At 44.0% G+C, this 21417-nt stretch overlaps 1 protein-coding gene across 1 annotated transcript in view; it reads right to left on the bottom strand.

Annotated features, from left to right (window-relative positions):
• Window positions 1-1381: 1381 nt before the first annotated feature.
• CCDC149 (coiled-coil domain containing 149) overlaps window positions 1382-21417 on the bottom strand; it is a 127418-nt gene continuing 107382 nt past the window's right edge. Inside the window, exons 11-12 of the mRNA XM_010591398.3 lie at window positions 17694-17810; window positions 1382-4976 (exon numbers count right to left, since the gene is read on the bottom strand). Of these exons, the coding sequence (XP_010589700.2) occupies window positions 4537-4976; window positions 17694-17810 (557 nt within the window). The 3' untranslated portion in view covers window positions 1382-4536. The remainder of the gene's footprint in view (window positions 4977-17693; window positions 17811-21417) is intronic.

The raw sequence follows: 21417 nt of genomic DNA, 5'->3' as shown, positions 1-21417 counted from the left end.
GCAAACCAAGAGGTGCAAACTCATGCTGTGATTTTAAAGAGACGGGGAAGACGACCTCAGTTACCAAGTCAGTTGGTCTTTGAAATTCCTGAAAGCAGAGCTCAAACATTTTAAGCCACATGGCAAGTTGGAGTACAAATACTTAAGTAGGGATGACATACTGAGCAATTCACCCGGACATGTAAATGCCTGATATCAGAGCTTTTTCTTTTTTAGCACTTCGGATCCGTGATGGTGGTGTGTGTTTGGCAGTAAGAGCTCAGAGATGGGGCTGATAGGAAACTAATTTAGCTTGCGTGAGATTGCCAACCTGGAAGAGGTTTCAGTGGGGACTGAGCTAAATGCCATCAGGAGCTTCCTAGAGAGGCCGCGGGGGATAGAAGTTCAAGGTGTAGAAGAGAGGCAGAAGAGGGGAGAGGAAGGTTGACAGAGAAGGTCTGGAAAAAGGAGTCAGGGATGAGAAATGCCTGGCTTACAAAAACCAGTCCATTTCCATGGGTGTTAATTAAAAGAACAACAAACAACTCATATGTAAAAATCCACACCTAAAGGCTCTCAGATACAGAGCGATCCAGAGAAATGCAGAGTTTGCAAAGAAGCTTTCATTAAGAGACCTGTCAGCTCTGTTTCATTTATCCAGACTGCTTTGCGTTCTGCTGGCAACCCAGCTGGAAAAATAATGGAAGGACTGACACACCTGAATAGGTAAGTAAATGTAGGAACATTCCCGCTACAAAATAGGACAGATCATAAAGGAGCCATGGAGGAGAAGAGATGGCATGTTTCTTAACAAACAGCCATTACCCCTGCCCCCAACTCTAAACTCATCAGTAACATAGTATTCTGACTATTTAAGGGAAAAAAAAAAAAGAAAAAATACATGCCGGTATCAGAACAACTCAGTTATTGGCATAGTTAGGACTCAAATCTATTCCTGACTCTTGAAAACTTCCCAAGCCCAGATTTTGTGTTGGCATTCATCTTTTAGAGGCTACATGTCCCCAATCCAGAGGGTGAAACTTGATGAACCTAAAGCTGTCACAGTAATTCCATCCTCCTTGCCAGGGATTTGTTTAGGCATAGGCATGTGACAACCATGACCACTGAAATGTGATAGGAACTGGGTTTTTTTGCTCTTAAAACACACACATGTAGAGCGAAACTTCCTTAGCCTTTGGACACAGCTATGAAAACAGGCAATGCCTGGAGCTGTTGAAGCCATCTTGGTATCATGAGGGCGTAGCTGACACCAAGGCAGGCAGAACAGAAAGATGGAAACCCAGAACCTTGATGACTTTCTTTAATGAACCAGCTCTGGAACTGTCCTACCGCTGAAGTTCTTGTTATGTAATATAATTCACTTCCCTATTGTTTAATTTTGTTAAAATTGTTTAATTTTGTTAAAATTGTTTAATTTTGTTAAGTGTGACTCCCAGCTGACAGTATCCTGACTAATGCAGGGTTTAGTGGAGTAGGGAAAGAATACTGCAGGCTTTCAGAATGACTCTAAAAACGACCAATGACAACTACAGGTAATTGCTGGAACTCTCTTTAATGTCTTTGGAACAGAAGAGTCATGTTGGGTTGGGATCCAGAGGTGGGACAGGGTCACATGTATACACAGGGTATTGTCATGGCTACACATGTGCCAGGATCAACTCGTTGGCCCCAATTCCATCTGATAACACAGGCGTTTATGTTATCGCCCCACTTCCCCCCACCCAAACTCTCCGGAACTCACTGCTGTTTTCCTGACTGTGATGGAATTTACTGGAGTTTTTTTTTTTTTTTTTTATAAGCTCTGTTTTCCAGAAGGCGATGAATGGGCCCTAAAGACATGCACCTGGCAGACTGTGTGTCAAAACCAGAGCCTTTGCTGGGGGAGATTTTCCTTTTTATTATTATTGTATTAAATTTGGCTGTGTTTTCTTGTGGTGGTTCTGGCATCCTGTGCAGCAGTTTTGGACATTTGCAGACAGTTAAGGCCTAGTCCAGCAGGAATATAATTTCTGTGGCTGCTGGCTGGAGTAAGCACTGCAGCTACAGAAGGGACCTCCCTAAAAGAGAAGTTGTGGGGGTAGGGCTGAGTGGGAGGCTGGAGCACAGAGGGGTGAATGGAGTGGTGTGAGTGACAGTGGGGGGGGGGGGTGATGGCATGTCCACCTCACCAGGAGCACCAGTGAACTGACTCTGACATGTACCCCCTTTTGCTAGATGGGGTGACCTCTGGTGAGTGGGAAGAAAGTAGCTGGACGTCCCCCCACCCCGCCCCCGTGTGTATCTGACAAAGGACTGGGACTTCTTGTCTGCAGGTTGCCCCATTCAGAGTGAGACCACATAAAATCTGATGGGGCTCCTACCTTCACTGCGAGTAGAGTGACACCAAGAAACAAAATTGGACAGGGGAGTGTCAGGGAAGCCTGGCCACCCATGTGTAGGTTTCACACCTAGGATCGCAAGCCTGGTATAAACGTCCTATTTTTAGTTGCTGTCCGGTCGGTTCCTACTCATGACGACCCCATCTGTGCAGAGTAGAACTGCTCCATAGTTTTTTCCAAAGCATGACCTTTTGGAATCAGATTGCCGGACCTTTCTTCCAAGGCACCTCTTGGTGGGTTTGAACTGTCAACCTTTCAGCTCTTAGTCGAATGCTTAACCGTCTGCACTACCCAGGGACTAAATATCCTGTTTTTAGGATGAATTCTCAACCCCGACCACCTTGGGAGTCCCTCTTTTTCCTGCCAGAGGGTCTCTTAAAGGAGTGATTCTGTTCTCAGGGATGGTTGGAGCTTTAGGATCTCGCATCAGGCCTTCCTGGAGAGACGGCCTGAGTCCAGGTCAAAGACAGGGCTATCGTTTGATGATCCTTCAATTTTCTGCGGTGCCAGATGCTGCCTAGAAAAGCTAATTTTTATTCCAAAGGAAAGAACCAAGTGGGAGTGGCCACTCCCTCCTTTCTCATCCCCGGACCTTGTACTCGGCTCCACTGTCCTTAAAAGCAGTTGCCGTTGAATCGAGTTTGACTTGTGGGGCCTCCATGTGTGTCAGAGTAGAGCTGTGCTCCACAGGGTTTTCAATGGCTGGTATTTTGGAAGTAGATCACCAGGCCTTTCTTCTGAGGCATCTCTGGGTAGACCCAAACCATCAGCCTTTCAGTTAGCAGCTGAGCATGTTAACCATTTGCACCACCCAGGGACTCCACTGGTCTCTTTAACTGTGCTATAATGAAATTATTTTGTTTTTCCATCTCTCTGCCCTCTAGGGCCATAAGCTTTGTGTCTTATCTTTAAAATCCCAGCACCTGGCACAGGAGAGGCAGCCATAAGATTGTATGGAATGTGTGAAGGTTCAAGGTTTCAGGTGGTTTGGGAAAACTGGACTGGCCCTAAGCAGCTAAATCCTTCCAAACCACAAAACCCACTGCTGTTGCACCAATTCTGACTCACAGCGACTCTACAGGAGAGAATGTAACTGCCCCATAGGGTTTCCAAGGAGAGACTGGTGGATTCGAACTGCCGACCTTTTGGTTAGCAGCTGAGCGCTTACCCACTGCGCCACCAGGGCTCTCCAAACCCCAAATGGCCAGAAAATCCTATATGCATCACAGGTTGAAAGGTGAGAACCAGCATTTCCAGATTCTCCCTCTCATCTTCAGCCAATGAATACCCTACAGATCACAACGGTCCAATCTGCAACCAATCAGGGGCATGGCACAGGACCAGGCAGTGTTCCACTCTGTTGTGTGTGGAGTCGCCATGAGTCAGGGTCAGGCTCCACAGCAGGGCAGCTAACAACAGCTGCCTCTCCTCTCATCTTGGAAATAACAACTCAAAACACCACTAGGAGTTCCCTTCTCCCCACCCCAATCACTCTAGATCAATTAATCTCTGGAATTTTAGGCTGGAAAACCAGCTCTTGCAGTCAGCAGGCAGGCCTCAACAGGGGCTGCGGATTTCACGCCAGAAGCCCAGCCTCCAAAGCCTGCGTGACAGACAGCGCTGTAGGCAGGCTGCCAAACACCCAGGCCGGGAGGTCCTTGGGGGCCCTGACATGATGAAGTGTAACAGGGCCCTGTGGACCCATTGTGCTCAATTACACCTTTCTCTCCAGACGCCGCACAGTTACAAAGACGGGACCTGATTAAAAACCCCATCGTTTCAAGCTCTTCCCATAATTTTGATCGACAACATTAAGCGCTAATAGAAAAACATCTTATCGCTAATAAAACAAATGCTGACAAGAAAAGACGAATGTGGAGAACCAGCCATATGACGAGCACGATTCCTGGGCCTCGCCATGTTCACAGCAGTGTATCTTCAGCAGAAAGAGATGACACGGAGAAGCTTGAGGACCCGCATTTAATAAATCAGACTGTACTGGCATCAGAATATTCACAGTTTGCAACAGGACCGGGGTGTTTTCTCACTGGCAGACTCGGAGGTGTGTTAGGAGGAAGAGACTTCGGCGGGTTCTGATGCTTTATTCTCTTCTGTTCCCAGTGCCTTCAATATGTCATCATATTCAGTCTGTTTCCCTTCATGTTTTCACGGTGCTCCTCGGCCCTCCACCCTCTGAGGTCCCACTGCCATCTTCAGGTGTGGGATTTCTGGGCGCTGGCTGGCTGGCCTCAGAGGAGTCCGGGCAAGATTTGGAGAGCTCTCCCTGGGAGGCCAGGCCCAGCAGGGATGGCCCCACCTCGTTCCTCTGGCCCTCCACGGGACTCTCAGGGCTCTCCCTCCTGTCCCCTTCTGGCTCTGCAGCTGCCTGTTCCTTTGTCAGTTTAATTATTTCCCTTCCAAGCCTGTTTATTTCTTCCTCAGAAGGTAACTGGGGTAATGAAGGATGAAAGTGCTTGCGCTGGTTCCCGGGGTTCTGATTTGCTGGGGAGTTGACAGTGAGCCTCCCAGCATCCTCTGGTGCTGTCAACACCTCGGCTGCGGCACACCTTTCATCTTGCTCTTGCTTTTGAACCTCCCCTGAAAACAGAACAAGGACAGCATCAACCTCTGGCAGGAAGTCAGCCTGCAATTCCCCTCTCCTCCCAGCTTTCCTCCAACCCACTGTCATAGGGCCTCAGAGGAAGGAAAACATGTCGCCCTCCCACACCGTCTCCCCCAGGTGCGGGGCCCAGGACCCCAGTTAAAGAAGAAGCCCAGCACACCGGTGATTATTGCATTATTAGTGGAGGAAAAGGAACTATTTGGGCAGGTTCATCGTTTGTCCTTTTCAGGCGCCTGGTTATCTCTGCTCCACTCCCCAAGGTAGGAAAGACATGGGACTCCTTAGTAATGCAAAGAGGTTCTGGCCGCCTCCAGGGTGAGAGGCAGGGGGCGCAGTTTGGGAGAGGTTTGGGGCCCTTCCCCGAGACTCTCCATCAGCACCTATCTGTTGATGCAGATGCTTGATGTTTCCTCAATTTCAAGTAAAATGACATATTGCTACCCCTAAACCCCCTCGGAGCCCTGGTGGTACAGTGGTTAAGCAGTCAGCTGCAAACCCAAAAGCAGACACTTCGAACCCACCAGCAGCTCCTTGGAAACCCTATGGGGCAGTTCTACTCTGTCCTATAGTGTCGTTTTGAGTCAGAATCGGAATCGACTCCACAGAAACGGATTTGGCTTTTTTTTTTTTTAACCCCTTCACCACCACCACCTGCATGTCAGTTTGTCCTACTGTGGTGGCTTGCGTGTTGCTATGACGCTGGAAGCTATGCCACTAGTATTTCAAATACCAGCAGGGTCATCCATGGTGGATGGGTTTCAGCAGAGCGTGCAGACTAAGATAGACTAGGAAGAAAGGCCTGGCAACCTACTTCCAAAAATCAGCCAAGGAAAACCTTATGGATCACAACAGAATATTGTCTGATGTGGTGCCAGAAGATGAGCCTCCTAAGTTGGAAGGCACTCAAAACACAGTGGCCACGGCAGCGAACTCCCGCATACAATCAAGAAGATGGTGCAGGGTGGGGGAAATTTTTGTTCTGTTGTACATAGGGTTGCCGTGAGTTGGAGCCAACTCAATGGCAACTAACAACAACCAGCCATTCTATGCTATCATTAGGTTCTTACATGCACTGTTCAGTTTCTCCCCTTTGTAAACATAATCGTAATAGCTAACACTTGCTGAATGCTTCTCTGTGCTAGGCACTGCACTACGCCATTTTACAGGTTTTATTCTAGAATGTAAGTTCATGAGAGCAGGGGCTTTAATTGACTTGTTCACAGTGTTTAATTTAGTGTCTGGCACATTCAAGAATATTTTTTAAAAGTTCATTTCTTTTTTTTCTTATGAAAGTATAATCTGTTTCCATAAAGATTATAGCCTAGGAAACCCTATGGGGGAGTTCTACTGTCACGGGGGTTGCTATGAGTTGCAGTCAACTCAACGGCACCTACCATCAGCAACAGGATAACATATATACAAAGAAGTTCACAAATTATATGGCTCTGTGAATCTTCACAAAGTGATGGTGCCCACGTATCTAGCAACCAGGACACGAAATAATAAAGCATTCCCAGCTCTCCACAAACAAACCTTCTCCCCTTGCAAGTCACTTCTCCTCTGCCACAGCCAAGCACTGCCCTGACTTTGAACACTGAAGAAGATCTGTGCGTGGTCTTGAACTCGATGTAGACAGAATCATACTGCACGTATTCTTCCGTGTCTGGCAGCTTTGGCTCAGCATTATGTTTGTGAGATTTAGCCACGTTATTGGGTGTAGAATTTATTTGTTCATTTGAATGCTCCAAGATTTTCAACAGATATTTTTTAAGTGTTGAATGAAAACAGACAATTCAAAGGAAAAGAAATACACGTGGACAGCAAACATACCAAAAGAGTCATAATATCACTCATAATTAAAGAAATCTAAATCACAAGATGCGGGTCTTCATCTCCTAGATTGGCAGAAATTAAAGCGTTTGATAAAACTCGGTGTTGGTGAGGATGCGGGGAAACTGGCATGGCATACATTCATAAAGAGAACAAAAACCAGAAAAGCCCTTTTATGGAGCATTTGGGCAACATCTATTGCAACTGTAAATGCATTTACCCTTGACCCAGTAATTCCATTATTAGTAATCTATCTATGAATATGAATATTAGCCCAAACAAATTAAGACATATATACCTAGATGCTCACCACAACATTATTTTTAATAGCAAAAACCTGATAAGAATCTGAGTACCCATCACTAGGGGATTGTGTATATAGATACCCTCACCTAGTTGTAAAATTTTTTCTGGTGATATTAACTAAAAATTGTATGTTGCGCCTGGGGAGTAGATCTAGGGTCAGTGGCGGAAGGGTGGAAGAAGGCTTAACTTTATACCTTTCTGTGCAGTGTGAACTTTTAAATATATGCTTGTATGACTGACTGGTTAAAAAAATCAGATATACAACTTTATATGGAAAGGAAAGAGGCCCTGGATAACCAAAGCATTATTGAAGAAAAAGAACAAATAGGAAGCCTCACACTACCTGATCTCAAAACCTACTATACAGTCACGGGAGTCAAGATAGCCTGGTACTGGTATAAGGACAGACACGTAGACCAATGGAACAGAATTGAAACCCAAATGGAAATCCATCCACCTGTGGTCCGCTGATCTTTGATAAAGGACCAAAGTCCATTAAATAGGGAAAAAACAGTCTTTTAACAAATGGTGCTGGCAAAATTGGATGTTCATCTGTAAAAAAAATGAAACAGGACCTATACCTCATACCATATACAAAAGCTAACTCAAAATGGATCAAAGACCTAAATATAAAACCTAAAATGATAAAGATCATGGAAGAAAAAGAAAAAAAAGACAATACTAGGAGCCCTAATACATGGCATAAAGAATAACTAACAATGCACAAACACCAGAAGACAAACTAAATAACTGGGAGCTCCTAAAAACTGAACACTTATGATCATCAAAAGATTTCACCAGAAAAAGCAAAAGAGACCTACAGACTGGGAAAAAAATTTTGGCTACAGCATATCCTACAAGGGTCTAATCTCTAAAATCTGTAGAATACTTCGACACCTCAATAACAAAAAGACAAATAGTCCAACTAAAAAATGGGCAAAGGAGATGAACAGACACTTCACCAAAGAAGACATTCAGGCAGCTAACAGACACATTAGGAAATGCTCGCGATCATCAGCCATTAAACCAAAAACCAATTCCACTGCCATCGAGTTGATTCCGACTCATAGCGACCCTACAGGACAGAGTAGAACTGCCCCATAGAGTTTCCAAGGAGCACCTGGCGGATTCAAACTGCCAACCTCTTGGTTAGCAGCTGTAGCACCTAACTACTATGCCACCAGGGTTTCCATTAGAGAAATGCAAATCAAAACCACAATGAGATACCATCTCACCCTAAAATTACTGGCAGAAAAAATGGAAAGTAACAAATTTTGGAGAGGCTGCGGGGAGGTTGGATCTCTTATGCACTGTTGGTGGGAATGTAAAATGGTACAACCACTACAGAAAACGATATGGAGCCTTCTTAAAAAGCTAGAAATAGAAATACCATACCATCCAGCAACTCCACTCCTAGGAATATATCCTAAAGAAATAAGAGCTGTCACACAAACAGACATATGCACACCCATGTTCATTGCAGCATTAGTCAAAATATCAAAAAGATGGAAACAACCTAAGTGTCCATCAACAAATGAATGGTTAAACAAATTATGGTATATACACACAATGAAATACTATGCAACGATAAAAGAACAATGACGAATCTTTGGTGCATCTCACAATATGGATGAATCTGGAGGGCGTTATGCTGAGTGAAATAAGTCAATCACAAAAAGACAAATATTGTATGAGACCGCTATTACAAAAACCCAAGAAAAGGGTAACACACAGAAAAAAATAATCTTTGATGGTTACGAGGGAGGGGAGGGCAGGGAAGAGGAAATCATCAACTAGATAGCAGACAAGTGTTTTGGTGAAGAGAAAGACAACACACAATATAGGGGAAGTCAGCACAACTTGATCAAGACAAAGTCATAGAAGCTTCCTAGACACATCAAACACCTTGAGGAACCGAGTTACTGGGGCTGAGGGCTGGGGATCATGATTTCAGTGGACTTCTAGATCAATTGGTGTAACTAATTCATAAAGAAAATATTCTACAACCCACTTTGGTGAGTAGCATCTGGGGTCCTAAAATCATGCGAGCTGCCATCTAAGATACATCTATTGGTCCCAGCATGTTTGGAGCAAAGGGGAATGAAGAAAACCAAAGGTGCGAGAATATTAGTCCAAAAAACTAATGGACCACATGAACTACAGCCTCCACCAGCCTGAGCCCAGAAGAACTAGATGGTGCCCAGCTACCACCACTGACCGTTCTGACAAGGATCACAGTAGAGGGTCCCAGACAGAGTGGGAGAAAAATATACAACAAAATTCAAATTCACAAAAAAAGACCAGACTTACTGGTCTGACAGAGACTGGAGGAACCCCCAAGACTATGGTCCAGGGATACCCTGCTAACTCAGAACTGAAGCCACTCCTGAAGTATACCTTTCAGCCAAAGACTAGATAGGTCTATGAAACAAACAATAACGCACGAGGGCAATGTTCTTCTTAGTTCTATCAAGTATACAAGACCAAATGGGCAACACCTGCCCAAAAGCAAAGACAAGAAGGCAAGAAGGGACAAAAAAACTGGACGAATGGACGTGGAGAACCCAGTGTGGAAAGGGAAAGGGGGACACTGCTCACACAATGTGGGGAAGGCAACTAATGTCACAAAACAATTTGTGTATAAATTTTTGAATGAAAAACTAATTTGCACTGTAAACCTTCACCTAAAACAATAAAATTTAAAAAGAAAAAAGATATGCAACCTTGAAGACATTAGCACTCCATATCAGCTTGTCTGTCCTTTCCTTCACTAACTTGTGGACCTAGGAGCCTACATCCACTGCCTCCATTTCCTGACCTTGACTCACACCTTTGTTTGTTATTGTTAACTGCCATCTAGTTGGCCCCCAACACCATGCACAAAGGAACAAAATACTGCCTGGTTCTGTTCCATCCCCATGATCAGTTGCTAACTGGACTGTTGTGATCCACTGGGCATTCACTGGCTGATTTTCAGAAGTAGATAGCCAGGCCTTTCTTCCTAGTCTGTCTTAGTCTAGAAGCTCTACTGACACCTCTTCAGTATCATAGCAACAGGAAAGCCACCACTGACAGATGGGTGGCCGCTGGCTGGAACCACACCCAGTTCTCCTGAATGAAAGGTGAGAATTCTACCACTGAACCACCAAAGCCTTATGCCATTCAGTGACCTCTGGGTCACTAGAAGAACTGTTCCCTTTTCAATTCCCCTCCTCTGTCCCCTCTGCAGCATGCGGCTCTATTGGTCACAGCCCTCTCTCAAGCTGTCTTTCCCTCTGGCTGCTGGATCAACACTGCTTTTCTTTCTCCTCCATTCTAGATCTGTGAGCACACTGTACTAGTTCCTATGGCTGCTGTAACAAATTACCACAAGTTTAGTGGTTTAAAACAACCCCCATTTATTCCTTTGTATTCCTGAAGGTCAGAAGTCCAAGGTGGGTTTCACTGGGCTGATATCAAGGTATTGTCACGTTCACATTCCTTTGGAGCTTCTGGATAGAATCCTTCCAGCCTTTGGTGGCTCCTGGAATCCCTTAGCTAGTGGCAGCATCATTGCAATCTCTGCCTCTGTAGAGTCATATTGCCTTCTCTTCTCCTTTTTGTGGCAAGTTTCCCTCTGTCTTCCTCTTTAAAGGATATACACGATTTGCATTTAAATTCCACTTGGATAATCCAGGATAATCTCCCCCATCTCAAGATCCACAACTTAATCACACCTGCAAAATCCTTTTGCCATATAAGGTAACATTTACAGATTCCGGGGAATAGGGCCTGATATTTTGGGGGCTGTTATTCAGTTTGGAAACCCTGGTGGTGCAGTGGTTTTAATTACTACGGCTGCTAACCAAAAGGTCAGCAGTTTGAATCTACCAGGCGCTCCTTAGAAACGTTATGGGGCAGTTCTACTCTGTCCTATAGGGTAGCTATGAGTCAGAATCAACTTGCTGGCAGTGGGTTTGGTTTTTATTATTATTATTCAGCTTACTACTCACACCTTCCTAATTTCCTTTGCTGACCTTGGAGCTAGCTGTATTTGTATAGTTCCTTTTCCTACCCACCAATTGCCAAACACTGCCTATGTCACTCAGAAATATTTCTTTTTTCTAATTTCTTTTTTGTTGTTGTTGTTAAGAATATACACAGTAGAACATACACCAGTTCAAAAATTTCTGCATGTATAATTCAGTGACACTGATTTACATTCTTCAAGCTGTGCAGCAATTCTCACCCTCCTTTTCCAAGTTGTTCCTTCCCCATTAACATAAACTCACTGCCCCCTAAGCTTCCTATGTTTCTCGTTATGGTTATCAGTTTGATCCCATACAGATAGTTCTTAAAAGAGCACAATGCTCAAGGCAGACATTCTTTACGAGTTAAGCTAAACTATGGTTTGGTTTAAAGAAGACCTCAGGGGATATTTTTGTTTAGGTTTAAAGATTATCTCAGGGCAGTAGTTTCAGGGGTTCATCCAGCCTCCATGGCTCCATAAAGTCTGGATTCCATGAGAATTTGAAATTCCGTCCTCAGAAATGTTTCTTGCCTCTGCTCGGTCTTCTGCTTTCCCAATACAGACGTATCAGTCATGGCTTGGATTGCTATGGGCTCTAGGTAAATTGCTCAGGCCTATTTGCCCCAAGGTTCAGCTGGATGTGACTTTCACAGCATCGTCTCATCCGAAGAACAGGGAAGTGTCCAGAAAGCAAGTGAAAACCACTCCTTAAATGTCATAAACCCAGACTGTGACAAGTGACAGGTATGTGGTGACTGTTTATAAGAATTATTTGAATTTCTGAGGATTTATTGATGCAATCAAAATGATTATACACTGAAAAGCACATAAATCTAGGGAGATTTAAATTCATTGAAAAAGTACGAATTGCAAAAAACGCAGCTTAGGATTTCTGCAACATGTAACAATGGTATATGTGTTACTCATTTTAATTATTTTAAATGCTATTCATTTTATTTTTTTTACCCCTAAATTGGTGTGTGTGCACATATAGCTTATAAGGAGCCCTGGTAGCACAATAGTTAAGCACTTGGCTGCTAACCAAAGGTCAGCAGTTTGAACCCATCAGCTGCTCTAAATTGATCTGCTTCCATAAAGACTATAGCCTGGGAAACATTATGGGGCAGTTCTACTCTGTCATATACAGTTGCTTTGCATCGGAATCGACTCCGAAGCACACAGCGGAATCATACAGTTTATAACTACCTTAAACATAAAATCTTGCTGATTAATTTTTAACCTTGCTAATGTTCTATAGTGAGTTTCAACAGACCATTTATTAAATATTTATTAAATATATGAATATACAAACAAATAAAAATACACAGATAAATTAATATATTAATGCATATATTTGAATACCATGCTTTAATATATGAAAGAAATCCTTGAACTTATGGTGTTCATTTCAAGTTGCTACCTAAAAGTTCTTAAAATGGCCCAACCAGAAAAAACAAAAAAGATTTCTAACCGGCACAAACACTTAGCTACATCTAAGGTTACTGAGGGAAGCTATCGTGTAATTTTCATATTAGCAAATGAACATTTTTACAGTGGTTTTACATGGGGGTCCAATGAGCAAGTTTCCAGCATAATGTAGGAAATTTTATTCAAAAGGAGTAAATTATGGTACCTTCTACAGCTACATTTTTCACCAATGTGAGATGAATAAATTCCTTCTTGAAATTACTCTTACGAAATTACTACTTCCAAGACACTTCATAGTATATTCTGGTGCCCTGAAAAAATTAATTAACCTTACGTGTAACAGCCTGACCCCTAAACATCGGCGGTGTGTTTTAACCATGGGTCAGATTCACCTTCTGTGCCTTAATTTACATCTAAGTATGAGTGGCCTAAATTACACAGGGCCTACTGCCTTGTGCCATTTCTTTAGATGACATTCCACTCAAGTCCAAATGTATGAATCTCCTTTTTCAAAATGGCAAACTTCTGATATTACCAAGGAGAACTTTATTTATTTATTTATTTTTGGTTTTAGACATTACTGTTGTCACCATTACAGGTCCAAGCAGCCACGATACGGGGATGGACATAGACTGTGATGCTACTGTGTACCCCTTTATGGAAAATCACTTTTCCATATGGAAAATCATTTCTGAACTAGCCAAATAGTAAGAAAATATTACTATGAATAATAGTAATTATTCTGTATTTGAGCAAACTGAATTATTATCATTAATAATCATTATTGTAATAATATACATATTAACATCAAGGATTTAACTTTTTCTAAGAAAGGCTATGCAGTGCAATCGGTTTCTCTTTATATATGGCCTTTCTGGCCCTGGATTTTCAGTTCTGCTAAGATGATTTGCTAGGCCATAATCTTGCAAAGGGATTGGATAGTTTACTATGCAAATAAGATATGTAAAACACTTGCAGGGATTGGACAGTTTTTAATGCAAAAAAGGTACCTGTGGCCTACTGATGGGATTGGCTCGTTTGTGGTCTTGGTGGGAGGAGTATGCTTAAAAAAGGGCTAATCCCACAGAGGTTGAGAAGGTCCTCATTACCACCAAGAAAAGCCTGGAGTGGAGTTCATCCCTGTGCTGAGAACTTCCTAGACACAGGAGATAGAGCTGTAACACTGCAGATGACATGAGATGGTGCAAGGTGTCACCAGAGGTGAGAACCAAGAGATTGGGGTGAGACGGCTGTGGTGGGCTTCCCAGCCCATACAGCCAGGCAACTGCAGCAGGCTTGCCAACCAACAGAGCAAGAGAACTCAGCGCCTTTGGGCAGGAGGCTATCTGGCAGGATGGGATGCCTCCAAGCACTTAACAGGGGAGCCAACAGAGCTGTAGCACTTGCCCCAAGTGGGGGCCGGTGATAGAGGCCAGGCCTGAGCAGGGGCTGGGGGCAGAGGCCAGGCCAAGCGGGGCTCAGTAGTAAAGGCTGGAGCTTAGCCTGCCAGCTGGCATGGCCAAGAAGGAGCTTGGAACTGTCCTGCTTGGAAGCTGTCCTGATTGACGAACTGTATCCTGATCTCTCTCCTGTTACTTCCAAGTTGGTCCTGATCCTGAGTTATAGTCTGTTACTTTCCTAATAAACCACATAAGTGTGAGTATGGTCTACGAGTTCCTTGCGGCCATTGCAATGAATTATTCAACCCAGCAACAAAGTCGAGAGTGCTGTGGGGGGATGGTGGTGGCTGGTATTAAAATTGGTAAAAAAGTCGGAGAGTGGAGGTATGTCTGACCTCCACCTCATAGGAATCAGCTTTGGGGTGATGGTGATTCTCATTCCCCCTCCTAAAGCTAGAGGACCTCTGATGCTTCTAGCTTACAGGCTAGATTTTCAAAGCCTCAGGGCCATAAAGATAGGGGAGTCAGGTTATGGGATCAGATTATAAGTGAACAGCTAGACTTACCAGCCCACTCCTCCCTTTTGTTTATCCAAGATATATGCAAAAAGTATACTGAAGTTATTAACAAAAGCCAAAGAAAAGTTGCTGGAAATGCCACAATTGCTGAGCAATCGCTAAGACCTCTGGTTACTTGCTGTGGGAACAAAATTTTCCTTTAACCCTGTGATTCTAGAACGTTGGGTAAACTTTTAAGCTGTAGGAGTTTTATTTTTCCTTTGAGAACAGACATATGTGATTGTCATTTCCATAAAGCTTTCTGAGCTAGCCAATAGTAGGAAAATATTATTATGAAAAACAGTAATTATTCTGTGTTGTTTGGGCAAACAGGATTATTATCATTAATACTTATTATTATAATAATATACATACTAATATCAATAATGGTGAGGCAATTGATTGATACAAATGCATTATGACACAAATAGTGTGCAAGGAAAAAAAATATTTTCCCTAAAAGATGAAGAAACAATAGCTCTTTGTGGAAAAGATTACTAGCTCCCTAAAAATGTGTCTCCTCCCTCCCCACCCCATTGGCCCAAAGACTTTCGTCTTCCTTTGTTAACCGGTCTCTGATGGGCTTTGTCCTACAGAGTGTGAGCTGCTTTCAGTTGGAATTAATCAGAAATGCAATGGTGATGAGGCCATCCCAGATGCTGACAGCCACTACATAAATGCTTCCTTGTTACCACCCAGCGCTAGCAAAGAGCAGGGTTGGAACAATGAGAGCTAATGATGGAACTCTGGAAGCTATCATTTTGAATCAGGCCATTACTTATGCCACCCTTGTGTAAATCAAGCCAGGATCATGCTCCATTTCAGTTTAGCAGGACCAGGCTTGACCCTAGGCTCAGTGAAAATTGGTAGGCAGAGACTTCAGATGTCCATATGGACTCTGGATGTTGGCATGGGATGACCACCAGTCAAGACACGTTCCAAATTGCACAGTGGACCATGGTGTGTTACAGGCCAGCCTTGCAAACAGTCAGATGCTTGCTGGCTGGCAAGACCCAACCTTGCTTTCTGGTCAGTGTAGATCCACCAGAGTCAGGGGATCTGTCCAGAAATTCCTTCGACATGTGCTTGGGGATCTTTTTGTTATAATCCCAGATATATCATAGCTTCTATTCTTATCACTCCATGTACTATAATAAGTAACTCGAACAGGCTTTAAGACGTAGTTCTTTGCAAAGATGCCCAAGAGTCGGGCTATATTTGTCTGCTTCCAAAGGACTGATCCTTTTAGTCTACCTGGGAGAAATCCACCTTCATATGGCAATAGGCTTATTGCAGTGGAGATCTTGGGCTCTGCTGCCCAATGACCCAGCTTTGACTCTGGGTCTATCACTTTCTAGCTGTACAGATGCATCAGTAAGCCTTGTTGAGGCCAGCTCAGATTAGCAGAACCACCCATCTGACCAAAGATTTGTAATAAATAACATAGGTGTTGTTTTAAGTTACCAGTTTTGGGGTGGTTTGTTAAGGAAAATAGCTAACTGATCCAGCTGGTTAGTCCAGTTTGATAAAAGCAAATAATCATAAGGCTAGCCCAACCTGCAGAGCTGCGACTTTGAGTGGAAGACAGTTGGAAGCCACTGGGGGTTTGTGAGCAGGACAGAAACACAATTTTGAGCAGGATAGAAAACAATGCTCTAGAAGCTTCATCCTACAGTATGAAGATAAAGATGGAATGAAGTAAGGAGAGCCTGGGAAGCAGGAAAACCAGAGGGGAGCCCTGCCAACAAGGTAAAGAGGGCTTGAGACAAGCCAGTGGTGGTGGTAACAGAGGTGAGAGAAAGCTCTGAAGAAAGAGCTTAGCTACAGACCAGATGTGGAAGGGGAAGGAAAATTTAGAGAGGTCGAGGACAGCAAGGTTTCAAGCCTGGGTACCTGAAAGGGTGACAAAAAAGGAGAAAGCAGGAAGGGCTAGTGATGTGATAACTGAGATGTCCACAGAATATTCACATCCAGTAGGCTTCAGGAACCTGGTGGGAAAAACGATTTTGAGAGTATTTGGATAGAGATGGTTGAAGGCATGACGCTGAGCAAAAGAAAATGGAGAAGAAATGTGCACGTTCAAGGAAGCAAATTTGACACTCAGACACCCAGTGTATTACTTATGTATTGCTGCATAACAAATGACCTCAAAACTTAGCAACTGACTCAGTAATCTACAAGTCGTTTAGTAGGGTGGTCTCTTATGAGGTGGCCATCAAAATGTCAACCAGGCCTGTAGTCATCTGAAGGCTTCAGTGAGGCTGGAGAATATGTTTCCAAGGTAATACACTTACATGGCTGATGGCGGGAGGCCTCAGGTCCACACCACATAAACAGCACGTAGGGGTGCTTGAGTATCCTCATGATATGGCAGCTGACTTCCTCCAGAGCGAACAGTCCAAGGAAGAGAAAGAGCAAGGTCTTTTATGATCTAGCCTTGAAAGGCACATACTATCATTTATGTTATATTTATTAGTCACACAGACTAACCCTGATACAACATGGAAAAGGACTACACACAGACACAATTACCAAGAAATGAGGATCTCTGGGGGCCATCTTGGAAGTTGGCTACCACACTGAGGGTGGAGGAAGAAGAGAAGCAAAGCTTAGAAAGATGGGAAGAGTGGTTTTGTTAGGGACACAAGACTGCCACATGAGAAGGAATCTGGCTGCCACGCCTGTTGGCTCATCTGGCACCTTAAATGGTTTTTGATCCCCTTCAAAACATCCTGTCTCCAGAAGCTGTGTGCCTGGTAGTGAAGAAGCTCTGAGCCACAGAACACTTACCATGTGCCTGACAATGTGCCAAACTTTCACTGAAATTGGCACCCTCATTTCACATTTTACAGGTGAGGACACTGAGGCTTCAGCCCAAATTTTCACAGTCAATAAGACATGGGACTGGAATCTGAACCCAAGTTGTTCTATTCATGAGCCTTCACTATTAGCCTCTCTGCCCCATGCCAAGAATACAAGGAACTGCATTCTTTTGCTGGAACCTCAGAACAAGCCACAGCCATGTAAGCAAGAAGAGGAAATGTGAGGTGACCCAAAAACGCCACAGAAACTGCAGGGAGGGAAAGGGTCTGGTGCCCACCAAGCCCCTCCTATGTGCCAAGCACATGTTAAACAAAGAAGGAGAAATGGAGGCGTGCTTACCACTCTTGGAATTCGCTGTGCTCTCGGTGGGCTGCTCAGTGAATTTCAGCAGTGGGGATCTCGACCTCTGGGTGGTGGGAAGAGTGGGGTCACTGAACAGTATGGTGTCCTTGCCTCCTGTCATGGAAAAGGGGGAAAATGGACATAACATGTCATCCTTGGAGCTGTGGCTACATTTACTCTTACACAATGAACTCTGGCTGTTTGGATCAACAATGTGCTTCTTCATTTGTAAGTCAAGCTGTGGAAGGGAACTGGCCAGCAGACCCGCTGTGTAGCGTGAGAACAGAGCAATGAGAGTCCAAGGCTGGCTGTCTATGACTAAAGACCTTGACCCATTTCTGAGAGTCTGGTTGGGACATGGCTGCCCACAAATGCCACCATTAAAGGGGAGCCTGTTGTGTTGGCAGAAACAGAGTGACTTGTATCTGGGTGAGCCAATAACAATAATAACAACAGCAGGCTGTTTAGGGATGTGGACTTTGGAACTACATTATGGTGTTTGTGTTCTAGACTCTACCACTTGCTAGCTGAGTGACCTTGGGCAAGTCACTTAACCTCTCTGAGACTCAGGTTCCTTCCTCTGTAAAACAAGGAAGAATAACAACACCCATCTTAAGAGGTGGTTATAAGGACGAAATGGATCAACTCATGTGAGGCGCTTAGACATTCAGTTGGCGCTTGATAAACGTCACCAGTTAAAACCATTACTTTATAGTATAAATAGCACCACCATAGACACTACCGAATTCAATTCCATCATTTAGACTGGATACCAACTCTGTCATAAGGCAGGCAGTATCAGGTGTCCCAAACTACCACGGCGAAACTTTCACTGAGAACATAGTCCCATACTGTTAGTACAAACTCCCTATGTGGACAACAGAAAGCTTGGGAGACAAATAGGAGAAGGAAAGGAAAACCACTGACACTCTGTTTTAGAGGCCATGCCAAGTTATGGAGGTGAGGAGGAAGGAAGTGTGGCTTTGAAGCATGCATATAATAAGCACAGACACACAGACACAAAACATGTGGACATAAAGTTAAGCTGCCTCAATTAGTCAAAAGAGCCCAAGAGGCAAGATTTGATCCCAAACTTTGGTCCCCAGGCTTCAAGGGATTGTCTTGATGGGAACCACCATGTCAACAATGAAAACCTCAGGGACCATAGACCCAGCTATGCCCCAGTTTTACTATCTGACTTCGAGCAAGACCCTCTGTAAAGCTGCATGAAGCCAAATTACTAAATGTCTCTGGGGCCCTGATTATTGTTGTTGTTAGCTACCATCGAGTCGGCCCTGGCTCATGGTGACCCCATCCATGTACAGAGGACAAAACGCTGACCAGGCCTGCACCATCCTCATGATTGGTTGTAAACTGGACTGTTGTGATCCACAGAGTTTTCACGGGCTGATTTTTGGATGTAAATCACCAGGCCTTTCTTCCTAGTCTGTCCTAGTCTCGAAGTTCCACTGAAACTTGTTCAGCACCATAGCAACCCACAAACCTCCACTAGTAGATGGGCAGTGGCTGTGCATGAGGTGCAATGGCTAGGAATCTAACCTGGGTCTCCCGCATGTTGTTGTTGTTACATGCCATTGAGTCAGTTCTGACTCATAGCGACCCTGTAGGACAGAGTACGACTGTCCCATAGGGTTTCCAAGGAGCTGCTGGTGGATTTGAACTGCCAACCTTTTGGTTAGTAGTAGAACTCTTAACCACTATGCCACTAAGGCTCCAGGGTCTCCTGCATAAAAGGCAGAAATTCTACCACTGAACCAACGCTGCCCTCTGGGGCTCTGATTAAAAAAAAGATTAGAGGCTCTAAAATTCTATGTTTCAGGTTTGGCAGAGTACTGGATATTTTTGGAGAGATAGTTACTCCTTCCTTGAAGAACCAGGTGAACTATAGACATCGCTCAATTGCTCTACCTATGAGTTCCTTCTATTTGTTTCTAATACTGTCTTCCCATTAGGCCATGTCTTATTAACTTTGATTTCCAAGACTGTCTTAGAGAGCTTGGCACGTGGTAGATGCTCAATAAATATCTGATGGATGCCTTAATAAATGGTTTATGCATCCTCGGAAATTTGACATCTTGGTGGGCCAGAGTGCTTGCTGCTGACTCAGGCTGATGGAAGTGTGTTACTAACAGGCATTGTTGTTGTTATAGGTATTTTCAACTCAGAGTGACTGCCCCATTGGGTTTTCTAGGCTGTAATCTTTCAAAAACAGATCACCAGGTCTTTCTCCCATGGAGCCGCTGGGTGGGTTCAAACCACCAACCTTTAAGCTGAGTGCTTAATCACTGCACCACCAGGGCTCCTTATTAACAGACATCATAGCATCCTGATTTCTCTGCTTTCTGAGGGTCATCCCAGAAGAATGGAAACCTGATAGAGAGCTGACCCTGAAGTTCAACACAACTATTGCTATGACTTATGTTGAAAATGCCAGAGATCTTCAAGGTCATAGTCTGGGAAGGTTTCCCAAAGGGAATTGTGGGCCTACAGCTTCAGCTGTTGTTCAGAGGCTTTGAGAATGAAGTCGATACATTCATGTCTCCCTTTGTGCTACAAAGGCACAATCCAGAAACACCTTGATGAGTTCATAGTAATCTAGGCTTTGGTTACCACAATTTGATGGCAGATGCCTCTCCAACATGGCAACAGTTTCTGTCCTCAATACAGGGACAGAACTGCATTTCTTGGCCCCTCTTCCTCTAGCAGGTGTACGGGCAGCTCTCTAGCCTTGAGGGAACTCAGTAAGAGACACGCTCTGTCCCTCTACATTCCAACCAGTCTTCCGAATCCCCTTTGTCTTGGTGGCCAAAGAATCAGAATTAGGGCCAGAGTTGAGAGCTGGCTTCAGTCAAGTGACACGAGGCAGCTTGAGGAAGATCCTCAGCCTTTCAGCCCTTCCTGTCATGAGGAAGTCTTTAAGGCAGGAAGTTTCTTTGGCCTTATCCAGCCACTCGGCCATCAATCGTTCCACAATGGCTCCTCAAAAACATTGGTACCAGCAACTTTAAAATTATCCAGAAAATCTGAGTAACAAGCATGTAGAGGGAAATAGAAACCATCACTCTCCCCATCTCCATATAAGATGGAGAAAAGAAAAATACTTCCTTAAACTCCCACTTTAAGAGATTATTTCCTGATCTTAAGGTAAAATGCCATCCTTGCAAAATGTTTGAAGGATTCAAAGACTTTCCTTAAAAGAGTCTTGGTTCTGTTTATCATATTGAAGTCCATATTCTATCTATCTATGCTGACTAAACCAACCTCTAATCTGATGATCTGCTGTCTCATGGTTCCATCTTGGTTCTTGGGTGGACTGGAGGATCGGGAGCAGGGATAAGAGTGACCCATAAACTAGAGTTGAACTACAACAAATGGAGAAGGCCAAACAAAGCCCTTATATTCAACCAGCATTCGCATTTCTGGACGCTCTCCTGATTCCTTACTGCACAAAGCCCCTCCCCCTTCTCTAAAACGTACCAAGTACTTTGTTGTTGTTAGGTGCCGTCGAGTTGATTCCGACTCACAGTGACCTTATGTACAACCTTATGTACAACCCTGTCCTGTGCCATCCTCAAAATCATTGTTATGCTTGAGCCCTTTGTTGCAGCCACTGTGTCAGTCCATCTCAATGAGAGTCTTCCTCTTTTTTGCTGACTCTCTACTTTACCAAGCATGTCCTTCTCCAAGGACTGGTCCCTCC

Source organism: Loxodonta africana, chromosome 5, assembly GCF_030014295.1.
Source record: "Loxodonta africana isolate mLoxAfr1 chromosome 5, mLoxAfr1.hap2, whole genome shotgun sequence".
Taxonomy (NCBI): domain Eukaryota; kingdom Metazoa; phylum Chordata; class Mammalia; order Proboscidea; family Elephantidae; genus Loxodonta; species Loxodonta africana.
The sequence above is the reverse complement of the archived record's forward strand: the minus strand, read 5'-3'. Positions and strand labels throughout refer to the sequence as shown.